The sequence below is a fragment of the Diceros bicornis genome, chromosome 2 (genome assembly GCF_020826845.1).
Source record: "Diceros bicornis minor isolate mBicDic1 chromosome 2, mDicBic1.mat.cur, whole genome shotgun sequence".
Lineage (NCBI taxonomy): Eukaryota > Metazoa > Chordata > Mammalia > Perissodactyla > Rhinocerotidae > Diceros > Diceros bicornis.
In genome coordinates, this window is record NC_080741.1 from 85112154 (window position 1) to 85132405 (window position 20252).

Consider the following 20252-nt stretch of genomic DNA (forward strand, 5'->3'; position numbering starts at 1 on the left):
GTAAGCAGGCCTTTCAAAGGAGAGCAGCTCAAACCTGCTATATTAATTCTTTTCTGTGCACTTTTAAAATCAGTATTATGAATAACTAGGTCCCTTTGGTATAGGCCTTTTTTTTTTGTTTCTAAGAATACCCTTAGTTTGTCAGATTCTGTGCCTTTTTTCTTTCTTTCTTTTTAAGTAAACCTACAACAGTCTTATAGCAAGTTACAGTACAGTCTCTGATTTAATGGAAGATCCCTAGGGGGTGTTGCCTGGGAAAAGCCTAGCTGACCACCTAGAAAAGACCTGATAGGACAGCACCTCAGTATAGTCACTTAAGTCACAGGGTCCAGTTCTCATGTTTGTAGGCTCAGAAATTTGATTCTGTTGGTGTACTCAGAGGTGGCTCATGCTAGCCAAACTCAGGAGATGCTGACATATAAACTAGAATACAGTCATGCACTGCATAATGACGTTTCAGTCAGCGACAGACCACGTCTACGACGGTGGTCCCGTAAGATTAGCACCACGTAGCCTAGGTGTGTAGTAGGCTGTACCATCTAGGTTTGTGTAAGTACACGCTATGATGTTCTCACAACGATGAAATCGCCTAATGATGCTTTTCTCAGAACATATCCTCATCGTTAAACAATGCATGACTGTACTCTTTTATCATCTTCCTGAGAGAAAAGAAACTGTCAGGTGGGCCTGGTTTCCTCTGCTTTGGGGACGATGAACAGGTGAAGAAAGTTAGGATTATGCTTGGTGAGCAGGGAGGGATGGAAGGTCTTCAAATCTTGTGGCCTCCAGCTGAGGCAGCTTCCCAGGCCCATCATAGGGGCAGATGTGCAGCATGAATGTCACTTGTGTTCTCTGGTACTCTTTCTCTGAGGACAGTCTGGGCCTCTTGACCTTCCTAGAGACCATTCCCTTCCTTCTGTTGTCAAACCTTTTTCCAGTTCCAGGCAGAGCCACTGGTTAGGTTTAGGTTTTCTACGTTTAGTCACATTTAGTGATGTTCCAACTGTGCCTTCCTGAAGTTATTCCTAGGCATTCTTGATTAGAGGCCAGACGTTCCCAACTACTTGTTCAAGAGCACTAGCTCTCTTGGGTTAGGGGCCCCAGATTGGGAAGTACCATACAGTGTGGCTGCCACGAGTAGGTCTGTGGGATTGGAGGAAGAGCCCACTGTGGGCTAGAGGGGTGAGACGGGTTCTTGGGCCAGCCAGGACTCATGTGGTCCGTGAAGGAAGGCAGGTTATAACAATTCAGTCAGTGACAGATGGGGTACAGTGTTTTAGACAGGAGCCACAGTATGGACAAAGGCAGAGTGACAGGGAGAGTCAATTTCGGTGGGAAAAGGTCAGGGCTGTCTGGGAAGACCAGAGTTGGGGTCCCGTACCTAGCAATTAGATCTTCTGTAACTTTCTCTATATGATCTATTAGATCTGCCACCTCTCTCAGCCTCGGCTTTCCTATTTGCATCATGGATGTAGTAATGATACTCCTCATGGTATTGTTAGGATTAAATGAGATAAAATGAAAGTCCTAGAGTATTGACAGTACTGTTCATCAGATCTTTTGTATTTTTTCTCATTTCATATATTTCTCCTAATATACTTGTTCAGATGGAGGGCCCTCCGTGTCCAAAAGTGTTCGTTCAGGAGGTATGTGAGTTATCCCTCTTTAAAAAGGATAAATTGTCAAAACTATACAGGAGAGGGCAGAAATGGGTAAAACCAGATTGGTCGTGAGTTGATAATATGAAAGCTGGTGCTGGGTACATCTTGAGAGTTCCTTCTGCCATTCTGTCTACTTTTGTATATGTTTGAAATTTTCTATAATATGTTTTTTAAATAAGTTAAAACATGAGTTCACAGATAAAGCTCCTTTAAAAATCAACCTCCTAAAGGCTCCTCACCTACACTTTCAGCCCTCTCCAAGCTGTCTTCCACCCTGGAGCTCAAGTGCCCTTTCTAAAAAAAGGGGTGTGTTTTTTCTGGGAAGGGGTGTGTCTAATAAGAGGAAACAGTTTTCTTTACGACCAACCGGACACTCAGAACCTTTCCTCTGCTATGGTCTGTTATAAATCTCTGAGAAAGACCAGACTATGCGGTTTCCTAAGCTGACTTGACTGTGGGCCCTTTATCCCTTGTTTTGAGGTGCACTCATCATTATTTCAGCTGACACCGCGGTATCTTGGAGCACAGTCAGGGTAATGATACTCTAGTCTCCTCTCTCAGCAGGCCTGCCTGCACCCCTCATACCCCTGCCTTCTCTACTGGTTTTCTTGCTGTCCTCCTTTTCTGGCACATACTCCTCCCTCCTGCTGGCACCCCTCCACTTCACAGACTGCTGGGGCATAACCTCCTCTGGGACGTTGCCCCCTGCTGCCCTCCCTCAGTCCATGTATGTGTCTCCTCAGCACTCTGCGTACGTTGTGATAAGGCACAGGTCACTTGTAACTAACTGTCTGTGTCCTTTACTAGACCTTAATAAGAGCTTAACTTTTGGGGGGACTCCTGTGAGATAGGTATTATACTGAGCATTTTATGTATTTTTTTTAACCATACCCTCACCAGTATTCAACAGTCTATAATTTTTCAAAAGTAAAACAACCATTATTATTACAGAAGCAGTATATGTTTATGGGAGAAATGTTAAAAAGTAAGATCAGCAAAAATAAGACAATAAAAATACCATATATCTTACCCTCAAGGATTGCCACTTGCTATTATATATATCTTTCCAGATTTTTAAAATGCATGTATGTGTGTGTATATATATATATTTTTTAAATTAATTTTTACCCAAATGAGAGCACACTGTGTATGCTATTTTTTTAAATTTTTAATTGTGGTAAAATACGCATAACATAAATTTACTGTCTTAACCATTTTTAAGTGCACAGTTCAGTGGAATTCAGTACATTCACACTGTTGTGCAGCCATCATCACCATCCATCTCCAGAACTCTTTTCATCTTCCCCAACTGAAACTGTAGCCATTAAACAATTCCTCATTCTTGCCTTCCCCCAGCCCCTGGGGATTCTGTTTCCTCTCTCTATAAATTTGACTGTTCTAAGAACCTCATATAAGTGGAATCATACAGTATTTGTCTTTTTGTGACTGGCTTATTTCACTTAGCATAATGACCTCAAAGCTCATCCATGTTGTCCATGTGTCAGAATTTTTCTTCCTTTTTAAGGCTGAATGATATTCCATTGTATGTATAGACCACATTTTGTGTATCCATTCCTCCTTTGTTGGACACTTGGGTTGTTTCCACCTTTTGACTATTGTGAATAATGCTGCTATGAACACGGGTGTAAAATACTTGAGTCCTTGCTTTCAGTTTTTTTGTATATATACTCAAAAGTGGAATTGCTGGATCATATGGTAATTCCATTTTTAATTTTTTGAGGAACTGCCATACTATTTTATGTACTGGCTGCACCATCTTACTGTGTATGCTGTTTTATAATCTGCTTTTTTCAGTTAATTGTCAAAAAATTTTTTCATTTATCTAATACCTAGTCCATACTCAGATTTCCTCATCTTTCCCCAAAATGTCTTTTACATCTGGTTTGTCCAAACCAGATTATAATCCAGGACTAAATATTGCATTTGGTTATCATGTACCTTATGTTCTACTAACTTAGTTCAGTGTCCTCCTCCTCTTATTCTTTTTTTGACAGCTTTATTGAAGTATAATTTACATATCATGAAATTCACCTATTTCAAGTGTACAAAGATTTTTAGTAAATTTACAGAGTTGTACAGCCATCACCACAATTAAATTTTAGAACATGTTCATCACCCCAGAAAGACCCATTGTGCCCATGTATAGTCACTCCCTGGTACTGCCTCTCCCATCCTTAGGCAACCACTTATCTACTTTCTGTCCCTATAGATTTCCCTTTTTGTTGACATTACGTATAAATGGATTCATGCAACTTGTGGTCTTTGTGTCTGGCTTATTTCACTTACCATAGTGTGTTTGAAGTTCAGCCATGTTGTAGCATGTATCATTACTTTATTCCTTTTTATTGCCAAATAATATCCCATTTTATAGATGTATTACATTTTGTTTATCCATTCATCAGTTGATGGAATTGTAAAAGTTCCCACTTTTTGGCTGTTGTGAATAATGCTGCTATGAGCATTCATGTACAAGTATTTGTATGAACATATGTTTTTGTTTCTCTTGGGTAAACACCTAGGAGTGGACTTGTTGAGTCAGGTAAATTTATGTTTAAATTTTTAAGAAACCACCAAACTGTTTTCCAAACTCAGCACCACCCCCCTTCTTTTCCATGACACTTCCTTGTTAAAAAGACCTGGCCAACATACTGCTTCCTCTTTTGTGTTTCTCTGATTGCTTCCTCATGATGCCCTTAGCTTGTACTCAGTCCCCTGTATTTCCTGTAAACTGGGAGTTAGATCTAGAGTTTTATTGGATTCAAGTTAAATGTTTTTGGGGCCGGCCCCGTGGCTTAGCGGTTAAGTGCATGCGCTCCACTGCCGGCGGCCTGGGTTCAGATCCCGGGTGGGCGCTGACGCACCGCTTCTCCGGCCACGATGAGGCCGCATCCCACATAGAGCAACTGGAAGGCTGTGCAACTATGACATACAACTATCTACTGGGGCTTTGGGGGAAAAAAATAAAATAAATAAAAAAATTAAAAAAAAAAAAGTTAAATGTTTTTGGCTAAAATACATCACAGGTTGTTTGTATACTTTGTTGATATTGGATCACATCAGCAGACACATAATGTTTGAGTTTCATTTTTTTCCATATGGATACTGGGTCCAGCATCATTTGTTGAAAAGACTATTCTTTCCCCCATTGAATTACCTGATATCTTTATCAAAAGTCAGTTGGTCATGTATGTGTGATCCTATTTACAGGCTCTTTGAAGAGCCTCCCTCAGCCTCCTTGAATTCCAATCTCTGTCTCTTCAACTCAGCAGGACTGCTGTGCTCTGCTTTGGGTTCCCCTCCCTGCACTAAGGTCTAGAATATGCCTCCAGGAAGAAGGCCAGGCTGAACATGGGGCTCACCTCCCTTATTTCCCTTCTCTCAAGGACCACTCTTGTGTTGCCTTTTGTCCACGTCTGAAAGCAGTTGTTTTACATTTTTTGTTCTGTTTTCTAGTTTTTTACAGTGGGAAGGCAAGTTCCATACTCCTTCATATGGAAGAATCAAAAATGTATTCTCGGGGCCGGCCCGGTGGCTTAGCGGTTAAGTGCGCGCGCTCTGCTGCTGGCAGCCCGGGTTCGGATTCTGGGCGTGCACCGGACGCACCGCTTCTCCAGCCTTATGGCTGCGTCCCACATACAGCAACTAGAAGGATGTGCAGCTATGACATACAACCATCTACTGGGGCTTTGGGGGAAAAAAAATAAATAAAATTAAAAAAAAAATTAAAAAAAAATCTATTCTCTTTCTTCTTTGTGCTTCAGTTTGGATAGTTTCTGTTGCTATGTCTTCAAGTTGTCTGAGATTTTCTGTTGTAGTGTCTAATCTGCTGTTAAGCTTGTTCAGTGTAATTTTCATTTCACATGTTATAGTTTTCATTTCTAGAAGTTCCATTTGGTTCTTTTTTATATCTTCCATTTTTCTCTATCTTGTATTCATGCTTTCCTTTGATTTCTTCAGCATATCAAGCATATTTATAATAGCTGTTTTTAAAGTCCTTGTCTGCTGAGTCCATCATCTGTCATTCCTGTTATTGACTAATTTTTCTCCTAGTTATGGGTCACATTTTTTGGTTTTTGGTATATCTAGGAATTTTTGATTGGATGCCAAACATTGAGTGTTTTTGAGCATTTCGATTTTATTGTCTTCCTTCAAAGAGGGTTAAATTTTGTTTTGGCTGACATTATTTGCTATCAGCTTGATCCTTTTGAAGCTTGTTTTTATTTTTATTTATTTATTTTTTTTAATTTTTATTTATTTATTTTTCCCTCAAAGCCCCAGGAGATAGTTGTATGTCATAGTTGCACATTCTTCTAGTTGCTGTATGTGGGACACGGCCTCAGCATGGCCGGAGAAGTGGTGCGTCGGTGTGCGCCTGGGATCCGAACCCGGGCCGCCTGCATCGGAGCCCACGCACTTAACCGCTAAGCCACGAGGCTGGCCCATGAAGCTTGTTTTTAAAAAGGCTTTATTAGGATGAGTCTAAAATACTCTTCACTTTAGGATTCATTTACCCTTAATACAAGGTATGTCCTTCTGTGATCTCTCTATGACTTTCTCTGAGTATTCAACCAGGTCTCTCTGCTCTGGCTGGACAGAATTAGAATGCCTCCGAGTTATTCCTTCAGGGCCAGAATTGGACCTCTCAGTGGAACATTCTTATATATATCTTTTGGTGCTACACTATGTTATTTAATACTCACCACAGCTCAGTAAAGTAGGTAGTGTAATTTTCATTTTATAGATAAAGGTAGTGAGGCCCGGGGAAGTTGGTTTTGTAGTTATACCTGCTTGTAAGTGGCAGAGCTGGATCTTGAGCCCAGGTCTCTCCTACTCCATTAAAACCATATCCTTTAAGCACTATGAGAGCAGAGAGAGCAGTTTTTCAGAGAGCATGTTCTCAGTTATAAGGCTCACATTTTACATGTGTAACATACCTCAAAGTAGAAGGATGTATCTTAAAATAGAAATGTATAGGATCAGTTTTCTTCTGGAAAACCTGTCATTCAATTAGTTGTAGTGCATCTAAAATCACTGTGTTGGGGGTGGCCTGGTGGCGCAAGCTGTTAAGTGCACACGCTCTGCTGCAACGGCCTGGGGTTCGCTGGTTCGGATCCCAGGCGCGCATCGACGCACTGCTTGGCAAGCCATGCTGTGGCGCCATCCCATATAAAATGGAAGAAGATGGGCATGGATGTTAGCCCAGGGCCAGTCTTCCTCAGCAAAAAAAAAAAAAAAAAAAAGAAAAGAGGAGGATTGACAGATGTTAGCACAGGACTGATCTCCTCACAAAAAAATAAAATAAAATCACTGTTAAAATTAAAGAAATATCTATATCTCCAGTGCCTAATAGAGCCTTGATATATAATATATGCATAATAAGTATTTATACGCGAAGTTCAAGAATACGGTGATTTTATAAAGAAAAAGGTGTTTCTAAAAGTTTTATACCTCTGCTTGTCTCTTCAGGTATTTTATGCATGGTGTGTGTCGGGAAGGAAACCAATGCCTGTTCTCACATGACTTGGCCAACAGCAAGCCGTCCACCATCTGCAAATACTATCAGAAGGGCTGTTGCGCCTATGGAAGCCGATGCAGGCAAGACCCTGCACTGTCCCCACTGCTACACTGAGCTGAACACTAGCAGGAATCCACATCCTTTTGTAGCGTGCGTCTTGATGAGGGGAGAATGTTAATTTAACAGTACTATGACAGCATTACAAAGTACAGCAGATAATTCTGAAACCTTAATTGCAGTACCCTAAAAATAATTTTAATTTTTCAAAACCACTTTTCAGGCCTATTCTTATGAGTTTACAGTTATAAAATTGCACTCAAAGTATATATGAGATTTTATATCTTGCTTTTTTCCCCACTTAACATGTCATAAGCTTTTCCCTATGCTGCTGCTTTATCTACTAACTGTAATTTTACCATGTTTCGTAATGGTAATATACCATCATTTTATTAACTATTCTTCTGTTAGATATTTAAGTGGCTTCCAGTTTTTTGCTATGAGTACCCCTGTAGTGAACATTTATATAGAGTCTTCCTTTGTTCCACTGACAGCTGTAGGCAAGTTTCGTAACTTCTAATGGGGAAACATTCCAAAAACCTATTCCTGTGCTTTTGTAGTGAAGAGCTAATCTGTTCTTTTCTGGACTGCAAATCTCAGTCCTTCCTCTCTGCTTTCTGGTGGATGATGAAGTTGGCCCACCCTGCCCTCCTCCTGCCATTGGGTGTCCCAGAAAGACAGTCCAGGAGAGGCCAGTCTCCAGCTGTTACATTGGCCGTCATTAACATTTTGGGAACTCCTGCCCAAAAGAACACTGGATTGATATCAGGAGATTTCAGTTCAACATCTGTCTGGAACTTTCAGGCTGTCTTTGTGTGGTCTAGGGCAGTATGTCTGTCTCACTCAAGTCCCACAAGGACACTTAAGACAGCAATGTACCACTCACTCTGAATTGCCAGGCAGTTCTTACTAATTGATAAGCCTTTTATTAATTAAAATATGGGCAAATATTGTCTCATTCTCCACTTCCACAAATGGAGCAGAAGGAGGCATGTTGCATGTCTGGGGAGTGTGGGAGGCATGTGTGTGGTGTGTCCGTAATGCGTCTGCTGTGTTTTGTTTAGATATGATCACACGAGGCCCTCTGCTGCAGCTGGTGGTGCTGTGGGCACCGTGCCCCACAGTGTGCCATCCCCGGGTTTCCACAGTCCTCACCCTCCTTCCGACCTCACTGCATCTATTGTGAAAACTAACTTACACGAGCCTGGGAAACGTGAAAAGAGAACACTGGTACTTAGAGACCGAAGTGAGTAAGCAGAATCCTTTCTTTGCCTTTTTGAAAAGCAGTCTTACTTTTCTTGATGCTCTCTTCTGGCCTTCTGTTGTTCAGAGGGCTCCTAACCTAATAATACTCTTCCAAGCTGTCCAAATAGAGACACCAGCACCGTCCTGAGAACAGGCTTCATTTGGCTGCAGAGCGTTCAGATGATGCATTCAGCCTCGTGCCCCAGTCAGGGCAGAGCCCCAAGTTTGGCCTGGCAAAACATAAAAAGTGACCTTTTTGTCAACGTGTAACTGTTGTCTGCATAGAGTGGTTGCCCAATTCTGAGAAGCACCAAGCTATTCATTTCAAAGCTACATATTTCGATAAAGAGCATGTTTCTCTGTTTGACTTCTAGGTCAGTTCATAGCCTTAGTTCTTACGCTGAGCCGGTGTTTGGTATTTTAGGTTGCGCCTTTGGAAATAGAATAGTATGTTGGGGTTTGGGGAGTGGTCTGTATCCTGGAACAAGGTTTGGAGAGGAAGAAGGCTATAAATCGTAAGTTGTTTTTATTGGCTAGTCCTTATCAAGTGAAGGGATTTCTAGTTATTGGAATTGTGCAGTGTAAGATAGACAGATTCCATTCTAAGGAAACAAGTAATCAATCCAGTCAAATATCTCCTCCCTAAAAAAGCCCGGAAGAGTGTGTGATGGGAAGGCATCAGCTCCTGGTGGGGGAAGAGGGTGGCCATAGGGCAATTTAGCACTGGCCTCAGGGCCCAAAGACTCGCTTTGGATTTTCATTCTAGTTCACTTAGTGATTGGTAACTTTACTGGTGTAAAGATAACCACTGTATTCTATTGACCTCATTCTAAATTCCTTTTGACTTACATTTTGTTTTCTTTTTAATTTTTAGTTTTTTTAGTGTTAACTGGTCCATGTGTTGACATTTCCATACTTGCTATTTTTAAACAGCAATTTTAGTGTTCTTTTGTATAAATATACCATGGTCTGTTTTGCTATTTCCCTATGTTGCCATTTATGTTTTTTGGGTTTTTATTATGATTATAAGTAATGTCGCTGTGAACATTTTATGCTATTCTTTTTTTTTCCTTCTTGGCCTGTTTTTGTCCCTATGTTGCCAGAGTGAGATTCCAGAGGTCGGCATTGCTTACTTTGTTAGGTTTTGGCTAACTGCTTACGAGAAAGGTTGGGCCAGTTTTCATTTGTGTGTGTGCTGTGTGTTTTGTCTTAAGATCTCTCTGGCATGGCTGAAGAAGAGACTTGCCCAAGTGTGTTGAATAATCCAGGAGGCTGCAGTGACCACCAGAATGGCCCAGAGATGAAGCCACACTCCTACCTAGATGCAATCAGGAGTGGCCTTGATGACTTAGAAGCCAGCAGCTCCTACAGCACTGAGCAGCAGCTGTGCCCCTATGCAGCTGCTGGGGAGTGCCGATTTGGGGATGCTTGTGTCTACCTGCATGGGGAAGTGTGTGAAATCTGTAGGTTACGAGTCCTGCACCCCTTCGACCCAGAGCAGAGGAAGGCTCATGAGAAGGTAAAGTTGCAAGCCTTTATGTGAACTCGTTTTAAGAAATTTGAAATGCTCTAAGTGGCAAAATTGTTGGTATTTCTGCAAGAATCTTTCTGCCAATAATACCTGCCTTATATACCTGGCGTATTTATACCCTATTTTCAAGTCCTTTTTCCTATTGTCATTTTGCTAATTTTTTACTATTTACAATAAAGAAAAAAAAGAGGCATCGGAAACATAAAGCAGTGCAAAGTTCAGAGAACAAATCTAGCTCAGCAGCATGGGGGGGGGGGGTGTGTGTGTGTTTTGTCTGTCTCACTCACACACACACACGTCCTCTCTCCCTAGTTTATGTATCACTGTGGTTGGGATCCAGGCAGCAAGACTGAGTTCTGGAGATTTTGAGGAGCCCAAATCATAGAATCTGAGCAGCAAAATTGGAACGGGCCTTTCAAGTTCTTAGGTCCCAGTGTTTATGGAGGCACTGCCTCACGCTAGGCTCTGTGCTCAGTACCGGGTTATGAAGACGAGCAAGAGAGATGGGGAGGAGCGCATACTACAGTGTTAGAGCCGTGAGGAGGAGGAGGCTGTGGTATGTGGAGGTTGAGTCTGCCACCCTCCATTGTCTTCCCAGGGGGTGTCCAGGGGAGCACAGAATTAGAGCTTTCCTCTTTGCCCCTGTGTGTCGAGGTCTTTGTGCTGTGCGTTTTGGTTTGTCTCATGTCTATGTCCACCGTGGGCAGGGCTGAGGTCTTCATATCCTTTGCACTAACTCTAATGCCTGATATGCAGTGCTGCACATGGGAGGTATTCAGCACCTGCTTACTGGATGAATGAATTCATTACGTAACTTGTTCTCTTGGGGAGAAGTGGTGCTGCTTCCCTCAGACTCAGGACTGCCAGCGTGATGTTTCAAGTTCAGGGTTATTCAGCATTTCTGATACTGGTGTGGTTTAGAGTGGGGAAAGGCGGTGCCCAGAGGAGCCAGGAGACCAGGGTCCCAGTCCTAGTGAACTCTGTGACCCCACAGTGGTCCTCTAACCTTTTTGGACTTCTGTGGTCTTGGCTCTAGATTGGAGGTGACTAGGTCATGCTAGGAAAGCAAGGGGCTGGGCCAGTGACGGTTTGAAGTCCTTTTCGTGGTCGAGGAGAGCTTTGTGTTCTGAGTCCAGGGACTGCTGGGCCTGCCTAAAGCAGCCCTGGTCCGTGTTCCTTCTTGATCTTGGTTGTGGCAGCTGCTCCTGGGCTCTCCCCGCTCCGCAGTGGCCCAGAACCTAAGAAGGTTTCCCTTCTCCCTGTCTGTACTTCAGATCTGCATGTCGACGTTCGAACACGAGATGGAAGAGGCCTTTGCCTTCCAGGCAAGTCAGGACAAAGTGTGCAGTATCTGCATGGAAGTGATCCTCGAGAAGGCGTCTGCTTCTGAGAGGAGATTTGGGATTCTCTCCAACTGCAATCACACGTACTGCTTGTCCTGCATCCGACAGTGGAGGTGTGCCAAGCAGTTTGAGAACCCAATCATTAAGTAAGTACAGCAAGGAGTCTTGGCTATCAGAGCTGGGGAGAAAGTTTGATTTGGGGCCTTCTTCCATCCACTCTTAAGCCTTCCCCTGTCCTCCAGAGGCATTTCAGTGCAGAGATAAGTGGTGAATTCTGGCTCCTGGCTGCAGGAACTTGGGCTCATCACGTACCCTTCCTGGGCTGAAGTGCCTTTTCCTTTAAAATATGGGTAACAATTCTTGCCGAGCTTTCAGGGTGTTGGGGGACACTCAGAAGGGACCATCTGTGTGAGACGGTGTTAATGATACTGACCTATTTGACTCCATCACTAATAGTCACTAGTGGTCTGCCCTTAGGCCGAGTACCTATTGACCTTGTTAAGCTTCATTTTTCTTTTCCATCTGTAAAAAAGGGTTATTTGAGGAAAATGGAATAATGCGTGTAACTCGTTTCACATCATGTCTGATACATGGAATGTGTTCCATGAAGCCAACACAGGATTCTTTTTTTTTTCCAGCTTTATTGAGATATAATTGACATAAAAACACAGGGTTCTGGGGCTTGCCCAGTGGCGGAAGCGGTTAAGTGCGTGCGCTCCGCTCTGGCAGCCCGGGGTTGGCCGGTTCGGATCCCGGGCGCGCACCTACGCACTGCTTGGCAAGCCATGCTGTGGCGGCATCCCATATAAAGTGGAAGATGGGCACGGATGTTAGCCCAGGGCCAGTCTTTCTCGGCAAAAAAGAGGAGAATTGGCAGATGTTAGCACAGGGCTGATCTCCTCACACACACACAAAAAAAAATTATAAAAAAAACCCACAGGGTTTTAAAATTCTACAGTGGGACAGGGGAAGAGCTAACTCAGTTCTCTCAGAGACCCTATGATCATCATCCTCGTTTTAGATAAGGAAACTGAGGTATGGTGAGGTCAAGTAACTTGCCTAAAGTCACCCATTTGTGTGGTAAAATAACAGCTTTATTGAGATAAAAATGTATAATTCCATGGTTTTTAGTATATTCACAGACTTGTGCAACCATTCTACAGTCTAATTTTAGAACATTTTTATTATCCCAAAAAGAAACTTCCATTTTCAATCACTGCCTATTCTTCCCTCCTTCCAGCTCCTAGCAACCACTAGTCTACTCTCTGTCTCTATGGATTTGCCTCTTCTGGACATTTCCTCTAAATAGAATCATACAATATGTGGCCTCTTGTGTCTGGCTTCTTTCACTCAGCATGTTTTCAGAGTTCACGGGTTGTAGCATGTCCCAGTACTTCATTCCCTTTTATGACTGAATAATATTACATTGTGTGGATGGACCACATTTTATTTACCCATTCACCAGTTGATGGACATTTGGGTTGTTTCCACTGTGGGGTTATGAATAATGCTGCTGGGCTGGCGCCATGGTTTAGCGGTTAAGTGCGTGCTACTGGCGGCCCGGGTTCGGATCCCAGGTGCACACCGACGCACCGCTTCTCTGGCCATGCTGAGGCCGTGTCCCACATACAGCAACTAGAAGGATGTGCAACTATGACATACAACTATCTACTGGGGCTTTGGGGAAAAAAAAGGAGGAGGATTGGCAATAGATGTTAGCTCAGAGCCGGTCTTCCTCAGCAAAAAGAAGAGGATTAGCATGGATGTTAGCTCAGGGCTGATCTTCCTCACAAAAAATAAATAATTAATTAAAAAAATAATAATGCTGCTATGAACATTTGTGCACAAGCTTTTATGTGGACATATGTTTTCATTTCTCTTGGGTAGATAACATAGGAGTGGAATTGCTGGGTCATTTGGAAACTCTATGTTTAACATTGTGAGAAATTCCCAGACTGTTTTCTGAAGTGGCTGAACCACTTTACATTGCCACCAACAACATATGAGGATTCCACGTTCTCCACATTCTTGCCAACACTTGTTATTGTCTTTATTTCTTATGTTAGCCATCCTAGTAGTTCTGAAGTGATATCTTATTGTGGTTTTGATTTCCATTTCCCTGATAACTAATGATTTTTTTTTTTTTTTTGCTGAGGAAGCTTGGCCCTGGGCTAACATCTGTGCCCATCTTCCTCTACTTTATATGTGGGACGCCTGCCACAGCATGGCTTGATGAGTGGTGTGTAGGTCCATGCCTGGGATCCAAACCTGTGAACCCTGGGCTGCCAAAGTGGAGCACACGAACTTAACCACTACGCCACCAGGCCAGCGCCATAACTGATGACATTGAGTACTTTTTTCTATGCTTATTGGCAATTTTGGAGAAATGCCTACTCAAATCCTTTGCCCATTTTAAAATTGGGTTGTCTTTTTATTGTTGAGAAGAACATGTTTTTAACAGTAAGTACGGTTCTTAGATGATTGTGATTATACCTTTTGGAATTTTTGGATAGGAAACACTTGGAGTAGTCATACATTTGAGCAAAGGGTTAGTGGTGGAGCGTGTACAGGATTTGTAACTTAATCTCTCCCTTACTAACCTGGTTCTTGTTTCAGGTCTTGTCCAGAATGCCGTGTGATATCAGAGTTTGTAATTCCAAGTGTGTATTGGGTAGAAGATCAGAATAAAAAGAACGAATTGATTGAAGCTTTCAAACAGGGAATGGGGTAAGTGCTTTGAGTTCAGGTGTGATCCTGGTGCCTGTCCGGCTCTCGTTTCAGTCTTTGCCATCGCTACCGCCCCCTTCCCTCTCAAGAATGTGATGTTGGGGTCCTGAGGCCACTCGGATGGCATCACGTGGTCTTTGGGGATGCAGACATGAGCAAGGTCATGGTGGGTGGACTCTTTAGTTTTTAAGCTGAGCAATATCCCCTAGAAATCTTGTTTCAGGTGCTAAGGTCAACTTGTCATCTGGGATTATTCATTCATTCAACAAATATCAATTGAAGATCTATATGATAGGCCTTTTCCAGTTGCTGGGGATACAGCACAAAACAAATCAGACAAAAATCCCAGCCCTCACATAGTTCACATTCTAGTGAAGGAAGATAAATAAGAAACAAACCAGATAAATAGGAAAATATATATTAGATGGTGATCAGGGCTAAGGAGTGAAGTAAGCCTGGGAACGGGGCATAGGAAGTGAGGGGGTTGCAATTTTAGTGTGGGAGACAGAGAATGCCTCAGGAAGGTGACATTTGAGCAAAGACCTAGAGGAGGTGAGGCAGCGAGCCATGTTGATGTGAGAAGAACATTCTAGATGGAAGGAATAGTTGCTGCAGACTCTGAGGCTGGAGCATGTCTGTCTTATTTGAAGAAGAGCAAGGAGTAGCTGGATGAGAGGAGCAAGTCGGGGAGAATAGTGGAGACGAGGGCAGGGAGAGGGCAAATTGGGTAGGGTTTTGCAGGTCATTGGTTGGACTAGGCTTTTTATTCTGGGTGAGATGGGCAGCCATCATAGAGTTTTGATCAGAGGAGTGACATGATCTGATTGATATTCTGAAAGGATCACTGTGGCTGATCCATTGAGAATGTATTGAAAGAAGAGGCGAAGATGGAAATAGGGAGACCAGTTAGGCTATTGCAGTCATCCAGGCATGATGTGACGTGGGCCAGAGGAGTAGGCGTGGAGGTGGTGAGAAGTGGTTGGATTCTGGACCTATTTAGAAGAATTGCTGATGGATTTGCTGATGCATTGAATGTGGTGCCGATGTGCGAGAGGAGGGGTTAAGGATTCACATTTCACTTAGAGTCTTAGCACTTTTGATGTCTTTGCTGCACTTCCATCTTTGGTGGCCAGTTTCCTCTTTCAATTATCCATTTTTATAAAAGGTCTTAAGGGTGTATCACTGGGAAACAAGAAGGCAACGCACGTACACGTTTTGCTCTCTGTCTAAACTGAGTACCAGATGTGCAGTGACCAGTCCCTAACAGACTTGGGAAGAAAGTTACGTGATTGGTCACTCACCATGGTGCATGCTTGTTATGTGGTGATTCGGACTGAACAGCTAATAGCAAAGTTTGTGCTTTATGCAATTACTCACAGTTAATGTACTGTGGTAATTGAACTTTGAACTGTGTTGTTGGAGGACAAGTGTTATTTAACTAAACCAAGGTGGATTAGTTTCCTAAGGCTGCTGTAACAAATTACCACAAACTGGGTGATTTAAAACAGCAGAAATTATTCTCTCACAGTTCTGGAGGCTGGAAATTAAAATCAAGGTGTGGGCAGGGTTGGCTCCTTCTGGAGGCTCTGAGGAAGAATCTGTTCCACACCTCTCTCCTTGCTTCTAGTGGCTGCCAGGAATTCTTGGGATTCCTTGGCTGGTGGCGGCATAATTCCAATTTCTGCCTTTGTCTTCTCCCCTGGGTCTTTCTTCCACTTTTGTATTTTGTAAGGACAGGTGTCATTACTTTTAGGACCCCCCGCCATTAATCCAGGATGATCTCATCTCGAGATCCTTAACTACATCAGCAAAGATCCTTTTTCCAAATAAGGTCACATTCACAGGTACCAGGGCTTAGGATTCGGACATATCTTTTTGAGGGCAACTGTTCAACTCACTATCCATGGTCTCTTAGTCCATTCTGGTTGCTATAACAAAATAGCACAGACTGGGTGGCTTATAAACAACAGAAATTTATTTTTCACAGTTCTGAAGCTTGGGAAGTCCAAGATCAAGGTGCCAGCATGGTCAGGTTCTGGTGAGGGCTCACTTCCTGGTTCCTAACCTGGTTCATAGCCTTCTCACTGCGTCCTCACGTAGTGGAAGGTGCGAGGGAGCTCTCGGGTCTTTTTCATAAGAACACTAATCCCACTCATGAGGGCTCCACTCTAATGACTTAATCACCCCCAAAAGCCCCACCTCCCCCAAAAGCCCCACCTCCTAATTCCATCACATGGGGCATTAGGATTTCAACATATGAATTTTAGGGGGATACAAATATTCAGACCATAGCACATGGTAACTGAAATTTATGGATATCAGAACTGTGCAAAGCAAGGGCTGCCTGTTTACCACAGTTCATCTATTCTGTTTGTTTCTGTGCATCTATTCTGTGCTGTTTCCAACTATTGACTATTTTGAATATTTTTTAGAATTCCATTTTAACTTAAAGCTTTTTAGCTTTCCTGTTTTTTTTAATAGTTTTTCTTGGGATTACAATATACTCTTATTTTTCGCTGTCAGAATTGATATGCCTGCTCCCTTATACAATATGCAGTTACTTCCTCATTACCATCTTTTGCACTACAGATATAATGCATATGCATTATGTTTACATACATTAGAACACCACAAGGTAATAATATAATTTTTTTTAATTTCAGCTTTATTGAGGTATAATTGACAAATTAAATTTTAAGATATTTAAAGTGTACATCGTGGTGATTTGATATACATATACATTGTAAAAGGATTCCTCCCATCTAGTTAATTAACACATCCATCACCTCACATTATTTATCCTCTTTTATGAGAACATTTAAGTTCTACTTTCTTAGCAAATTTCAGTTATACAATACAGTGTTATCAACCACAGTCACCAGGTTTTACATTAGATCCTTATTCATCTTATAGCTGAAAGTTTGGGCCCTTTTACCAACCTCCCTATTTCCCCCACCCCCGCCCCTGGCAACCACCTTTCTGCTCTCTATTTCTATGAGTTTGACTGTTTTTTAGATCCCACATATAAGTGATGCCATACAGTGTTTGTCTTTCTCTGTCTGGCTTATCTCACTTAGCATAATGCCCTCAAGGTTTATCCATATTGTCGAAAATGGCAGGATTTCATTCTTTCTCATGGCTGAATGATAGTCCATTGTATACATATACCACATCTTCTTTATCCATTCATCTGCTGACGGACATTTAGGTTGTTTCCATATCTTGGCTATTGTGAATAATGCTGCAGTGAACATGAGAATATAGATATCTCTTCTGACAGGTGTGAGGTGATATCTCATTGTGGTTTTGATGTGCATTTCCCTGATGATTAGTGATGTTGAGCACCTTTTCATGTACTTATTTGCCATTTATATGTCTTCTTTGGAAAAATATCTATTGAGATGCTCTGCCCATTTTTTAATCAGATTGTTTGTTTTATTGGCTATTGAATTGTATGAGTTCTTTATATATTTTGGATATTAACCTCCCTCATTAGATATATGATTTGCAGATATTTTCTCCCATTCGGTAGGTTGCCTTTTCATTTTATTGATGGTTTCCTTTGCTGTGCAAAAGCTTTTTAGTTTGATATAGTCCCACTTGTTTATTTTTGCTTTTGTTGCCTTTGCTTTTGGTGTCAAATGCAAAAAAATCATTGCCAAGACCAATGTCAGGGAGTTTATTGCCTGTGTTTTCTTCTAGGAGTTTTATCGTTTTAGGTCATACATTCAAGTCTTCAATCCATTTTGAGTTGATTTTTGTGTATGGCTATAAGATAGGGGTCCAGTTTTCCCAACACCATTTATTGAAGAGATTGTCCTTTCCCCAGAATTGTATATTCTTGGCTCCTGTGTCATAAATTAGTTGACTGTATATGCATGGGTTTATTTCTGGGCTCTCGGTTCTGTTCCATTGATCTGTGTTTGTTTTTATGTCAGTTCCATGCCGTTTTGATTACTGTAGCTTTGTGATGTAGTTTGAAATCAAAGAGTGTGATGCCTTGAGCTTTGTTCTTCTTTTTCAAGATTGCTTTGGCTATTCTGGGTCTTTTGTGGTTTCATACAAATTTTAGGATTGTTTTTTCTATTTCTGTGAAAAATGCTGTTGGAATGTTGATAGAGATTGTATTGAATCTGTAGATTGCTGTGGGTAGTATGGACCTTTTAACAATATTAATTCTTCCAATCATGAGCATAAGAATATCTTTTCATTTATTTGTGTCTTCTGCAATTTCTTTCAACAGTGTCTTATAGTTTTCAGTGTATAGGTCTTTCATCTCTTTGGTTAAATTTATTCCTAGGTATTTTATTCTTTTCCATGCATTTGTAAATGAGATTATTTTCTTAATTTCTCTTTCTGACAGTTTGTTGTTAGCATAGAAAGGCAACTGATTTTTGTATATTGATTTTGTATTCTGCAACTTTTCTCGTGTAATGTTATGGATGTGATATTTACACACATTGGAACCCCACAGGTGATAATATAATTTTTGCCTTAAAAAACTTGTTTTTTTTTTTTAAGAGGAAAAAGTTGTTTATGGTTACTCAGGTATTATTTCCAGGGCTCTTCCAATTGGTATAATTACCCTTCGGCCTTAAGAACTGCCTTGAACATTTTGTTGATCTGCTGGTAAGGAATTCTTAGTTTTCTTTTTATCAGAAATAGCTTTTTTTCATTCTTGAGGGATATTTTTATTGAATATATTGGTCTGATCAGTCCTCTTTCCATCTTTGCCTTCTCTTTCAGAGAATAGAATTCTGGGTTAATGGTTTGTTTTTTTTTTTTCTTTTTTTTCATCATTTTGAAAATGTTATTTCACTATATTTTGGCCTCTGTTTCTAATAAGTCAGTAGTAATTTAAATTGTAATACATCATTTTTCTGGTGTTGCTTTCAAGATCTTCTCTTTATCTTGGTTTTCAGCAGTTTGGTATTTTGCCTACGAGTGGTTTTCTTCATATTTTACTGCTTGGTTTTCTCTGAATCTATAAGTTTATGTCATTCACCAAATTTAGTGAAATTTTGGCCATTGTTTCATCAAATATTTTTTCTACCTGGTTTTTTCTTCTCCTGGGACTCTAATTACAGGGGATATATTTTTTTTTTTTGGGTGAGGAAGATTAGCCCTGAGCTAACATCCATATTGCCAATCCTCTTTTTCCTGAGGAAGATTGGCCCTGAGCTAATTGCTCATCTCCCTTATTTTCTGTGTGGGATGCCTGCCACAGCATGGCTTGATAAGTGGCGCGTAGGTCCACACCCAGGAATCTGAACCTGCGAACCCCGGGCCGCCGAAGCAGAGCACACGAACTTAACCACTATGCTACTAGGCCAGCCCCTGATAGATTTTTTCATATTGTCCCACAGGTCGTGGGCTATTCATTTTTTTTCAGTCTTTTTTCCTCTCTGTTCATCTTCTTGAACACATTTTATAGTAGCTGCTTTGAAATCTTTGTCCTCTTGAAGTTAGTCTCTATTGATTGTCTTTTCTCTTAAAAATGGTCACATTTTCCTGATTCTTCAGGTGTTGAGTCATTTTGGATTGTAGCCTAGACATTGTAAGTGTTACCTGATAGAGACTCTGGATTCTGTTAGGTTCATCTGTAAAGCACTGATGTTTTTGTTTTAATAGGCAGGTAAATTGTTTAGACTCAAACTCTTTGGGCAGCAGTTCAAATCTTAATTCAATTCTCTTATCCTTAGCTGAGTTGCCATGAGCCTGCCACGGTGATGTGCAGTTCAGGGGTTCTTCAGAGGTTTGGGTGGGGTTGATACCCAGTATTTAGAGCTCTCCCCTCTCAGGCCCTTTGTGGGATTGCTTCCTCACTTTCCAATGGCTGATTTCCTCAATCTGTCTTTTCATTCTTCAGGCCAGAAAAACTGGATTTTCCACTGGAGTTTTAGCCACCCTGCATAGACACCTGACTTGGTCCTGCTCTAGGCTAAAAGCTACTTTTTCTAAAAAAGATAACTCACCTTTTGCCATCCCCTTCTTCCAGGTGTCTAATCTCTTGAAGAATCCTGCTTTTGTTCGTTCTCCAGGGCCTTCAAGTCTTTTAGAAATAGTTATGTTTCTAGGTATCTGCAGGGAGGTCAAGTCCAGTAGAAGTTTACTTGGCCATACTAAAAGCAGAACTGTATGTTACTTTTTTA

General features: G+C 41.5%; 1 protein-coding gene across 2 annotated transcripts in view; it reads left to right on the top strand.

Moving 5' to 3' along the window:
* Window positions 1-20252, top strand: part of MKRN2 (makorin ring finger protein 2) — a 35179-nt gene that overhangs the window by 11855 nt on the left and 3072 nt on the right. For both annotated transcript variants that reach the window (XM_058565374.1, XM_058565368.1), the window contains exons 2-6: window positions 7149-7277; window positions 8319-8500; window positions 9714-10018; window positions 11305-11519; window positions 13990-14100. In XM_058565374.1, coding sequence (XP_058421357.1) covers window positions 7149-7277; window positions 8319-8500; window positions 9714-10018; window positions 11305-11519; window positions 13990-14100 — 942 coding nt within the window. The remainder of the gene's footprint in view (window positions 1-7148; window positions 7278-8318; window positions 8501-9713; window positions 10019-11304; window positions 11520-13989; window positions 14101-20252) is intronic.